This window comes from Austrofundulus limnaeus, unplaced genomic scaffold, assembly GCF_001266775.1.
Source record: "Austrofundulus limnaeus strain Quisiro unplaced genomic scaffold, Austrofundulus_limnaeus-1.0 Scaffold27, whole genome shotgun sequence".
NCBI classification, from domain to species: domain Eukaryota; kingdom Metazoa; phylum Chordata; class Actinopteri; order Cyprinodontiformes; family Rivulidae; genus Austrofundulus; species Austrofundulus limnaeus.
This window is the reverse complement of record NW_013952429.1, coordinates 1,127,679-1,131,123: the sequence shown is the minus strand read 5'-3', so window position 1 is coordinate 1,131,123 and position 3,445 is coordinate 1,127,679. Positions and strand designations below refer to the sequence as shown.

Below are 3,445 nucleotides of genomic sequence, written 5' to 3'. Positions count from 1 at the left end.
TATCCTGCTGAATCCATTTCAATTTCTGTTGTTTTGTTTGCTAACCTGGCCTCTCATACTCTATATAATATATATATATATATATATATATATATAATGTCACCGCCACTGGCTGTAAAGGTTCTCGAAAAGGGCCACGGACCACCACTTGCTAATCACAGTTGTAGCTTGTTTTGCAGCTCGGGACATGTTTTATTAGTGAGACTAGGAGCACAAATGGCTGTTTTGATCGTAAAGGTTGCAGACCCCTGCTCTAACCGATGTAGCTGATTTATTGTAACTAAAAAAACGTCTGCAGCTGTTGGCTTCAGCAACAAGAAAGTCCACTTGTTCCTCCTCCCTGACTGAGGAAACATGACTTGGAGCATAGACTGACTGGCAGCAGCTGGAAGAACTAGCCTTCATTAGCTGTTCCTTTAAATCAATAAAAACATTGTCAAGTCTTAAAGTTACAGTTTTATTAAAACTACAGTAACATCTTTTATTTCCTCATCTTCAGACTGCACTTCAACAGTGAAGCACAACTCACAAGAAGCGATTGACTCTCAAGTCTCTTGGCAGGAAACAAGTTTGACATTCAGTAACATCACATGAAATTCTTTAGCCGTGCAGAAACATGAGTCTAAAGCTGTTCCGCCCTTCTGCGCCCCACAGGCCCTGTAATGGCAGACTCTTTGGGTGGTGCCTGAGCTTCTCTCTCCTTTTCCTCATTTGTCCTCCAGACACAAAACACTCCACCCACAGAGGAACACCATTGTTCTTTTTTTGTGAGGAATTCATTTCATTTCATTCGATTTCTGGTCTTTTATTTTAACTTAGAGTCTGGGTAAAGCCAGTGGGATTCAATGGGAACATTTAACGAAAAGTCACTTTAAATAAATGTACAAAACTGCAAAGGTGCTGTGTTATGATGGGTTTTTTTTTTATGCATCGACTTCTGCACAGGATGTTTTGGGCAGGCCTCACATCTGGGTTCCATGATGCAGGAACTAAAGAGCCACCACCCTGGGAGGATGTTCTTTCAAGTTTTTCTTTTCTCTTTTTGTTTTTTGTGTGTGGAAAAAAACATAACAAAAGCTGCAACACAAGCTGTAAAACTCTCCTCAAATAAATCCAAGTCTTGTAACTGTTGATATTGAGTTGAAGGAATATCTCAGAAGCAGCCGGCAGGTTGCCTTTATAAAACAAAAAAGAACTAGCAATCATGAAGAAATGCATATCACCCGCTGTCTTACACTGTCAGTTTTAAACTAAGAGCATCTTAAGGTGAGAAAAGATGGAGCTCTACTTGTTTTGGTCAAACATTAGAAATGATGTGAAAAATCTCGTGCAATGACGTGAGATTAAAGTATGCAGTGAATATGTCTTCAATTACCACAGCTCAGTGACGACGCTCTGTTTTTAATAAGCTGGGCGTGGCTCTCATCTACCACCACATCACATTTCAAGAGGTTTATTTTTTATTTAAGATCAGTTAATTTAATGTATACGCTCATTACTGTCAGAGTTTCAGTGCAATCTGGTTGTTCATGAGTTACCTTCTCAACACGATGGACAAATGAGCACACAAACACACAAGCAAAACACCTGGTTGCTCCTTTAGCCTGAGTTTAAATATGCAAATGACTCTGTGCTTTCAGACCTCAGAGAGTTGCTGCACCTGGCAGGTTGACAGAAAACGAGAGCCCATTAAAAGAGCTGTCAGGTGAAACAATTAAAAAAAAAATAAGAAAACTCCTGTAAGACATTAATTCCACACAGATTGACTGATTTACAAGCAAATGTGCTGATCGGGACCAGTCGGCTAAAACTGGTAGCGAGAACAAAGAGCGTGGAAAAGGTTTGAAATGGAAACCTGCAGGCCGAACACAAAAAGATGTCAAAGCTTCAGCACAAGAAAATGAAAGTGTTAGGTCTTTTAAAAACAGAATGAGAAAACAGAACAAAACTTCATCTTAAAAAAGATGAGAGGATGTTATTAGAAACTAAAAACATGAACGCCAAACAACAATTATCATGTGTGCAGTAAAATCGTCTAAAATCATAAAACTTGAATTGCAAATGTGCAAAAACCATAAAGTATATCAAAATACTAGTTCAGTCCTTTAAAGTGCAAATTCCTGTGACTGGTTTAAAATTTGAATGATGCTTTTACTGTGAAATATGTCTGAGCCATAGAGCTTTAAAGACAGCTGTGTTTTACTAATATTTTGCTAAAATCCTGCTGTGCACATAGAAATTTTCCCAGTTTTTGTGGGTTTTATTTACACCGTGTGATGAACGGCTCCTAAAAGTCACAGCACACTTTTCCGGATCGAGCTGCATGTTTTGATGTATATTTTGTAACATTTCTTTTTCGCAGCTGCAGGAGGAGCAGTGAATCAAGAGTTGTGATGAAACAGAAGATTAATGACTGAATAGGAGCAAAGGTGCCCATAAACTCCTTATATTTCCTGTCTTTACTCTCTGCTTTATGTTGCAGCTTAGGGGCTGAGTCGTAACAAAACCATTAAGGCTTCATGGCGTTATTGACCTCACTCAGTCAAGCATGGTGCAGCATAATCCATTAAAAAAAACATTTAGGTTCAAGCAGCAAGAAGCAGGAATACCCATCAATAATTCCAGCAGCTCACATCATGTTTGACTCGGAGTTACTTACAAGCGATTAGCTGTAAAATGCCAGTGCAGGTGAACCTCTGGCCTTTGGGCAGCGTGAACAACTGGGCCACAAACACGAACAGGGCCAGGATGGTAAAAACACAGGCCAGAACCGAAGTCCCCTGCACCGCCTGGAGGTAGTCTGCAGCAGATGGACAGAAAAACAAATAACAGGAGAAATTGTAGTTTCTGTGAAAACACAGTGTTAATCTTCACAATACTGAGATTAAATCAGAATTCAGACTTTTTTCTCAGAATTAGGAAAATGTCAGAAACTTTAATCACATATTTCCAAGAGAAAAGTCAGAATTCTGACTTTAAAAAGCACACACCCCTAATCCTAACTCTAAAACGTCAGAATTCTGAGATTAAAATGACTTTCATCTCAGAATTCTGACAATAATCTTAAAAATCTGAGAAAAATAATCTAAATTCTGACCTTTTTCCCAGAATTAGGAAAATGTCTGAATTGTGAGAAAAAAAAGTCAGAACTCAGGAAAAAAAATATTTTTCTTTGCTCTGTGACCCTGATCCTCTTCTGTAGAACGCTGAGTGCAGAAAACAGCCCAAGAAGCTAAAACTATGTTGCTAAAAGTACTTGACGCTAGCTATAAGCAGCTAAAGGTTAGCTAAAATTAACAACAGGTTATCTAAAGGCAGCAAAAGGGTAGTTAAAAGTAGCAAAATGCTAAGCTACAAGTAGGAAAATGATAAGCAAAAGACAAAGACAGCCAACATATTTGTTCAATATATTTATATGAATAAAACATTTTTAATTAAGTAATGT

The 3,445-nt window shown here is 38.2% G+C and overlaps 1 protein-coding gene across 1 annotated transcript in view; it reads right to left on the bottom strand.

The window, feature by feature from the left end:
* The window catches only part of LOC106515214 (epithelial membrane protein 1), a 12,966-nt gene that overhangs the window by 2,290 nt on the left and 7,231 nt on the right, over positions 1-3,445 (bottom strand). Inside the window, exon 4 of the mRNA XM_014004893.1 lies at positions 2,660-2,800. Within this exon, the coding sequence (XP_013860347.1) occupies positions 2,660-2,800 (141 nt within the window). The remainder of the gene's footprint in view (positions 1-2,659; positions 2,801-3,445) is intronic.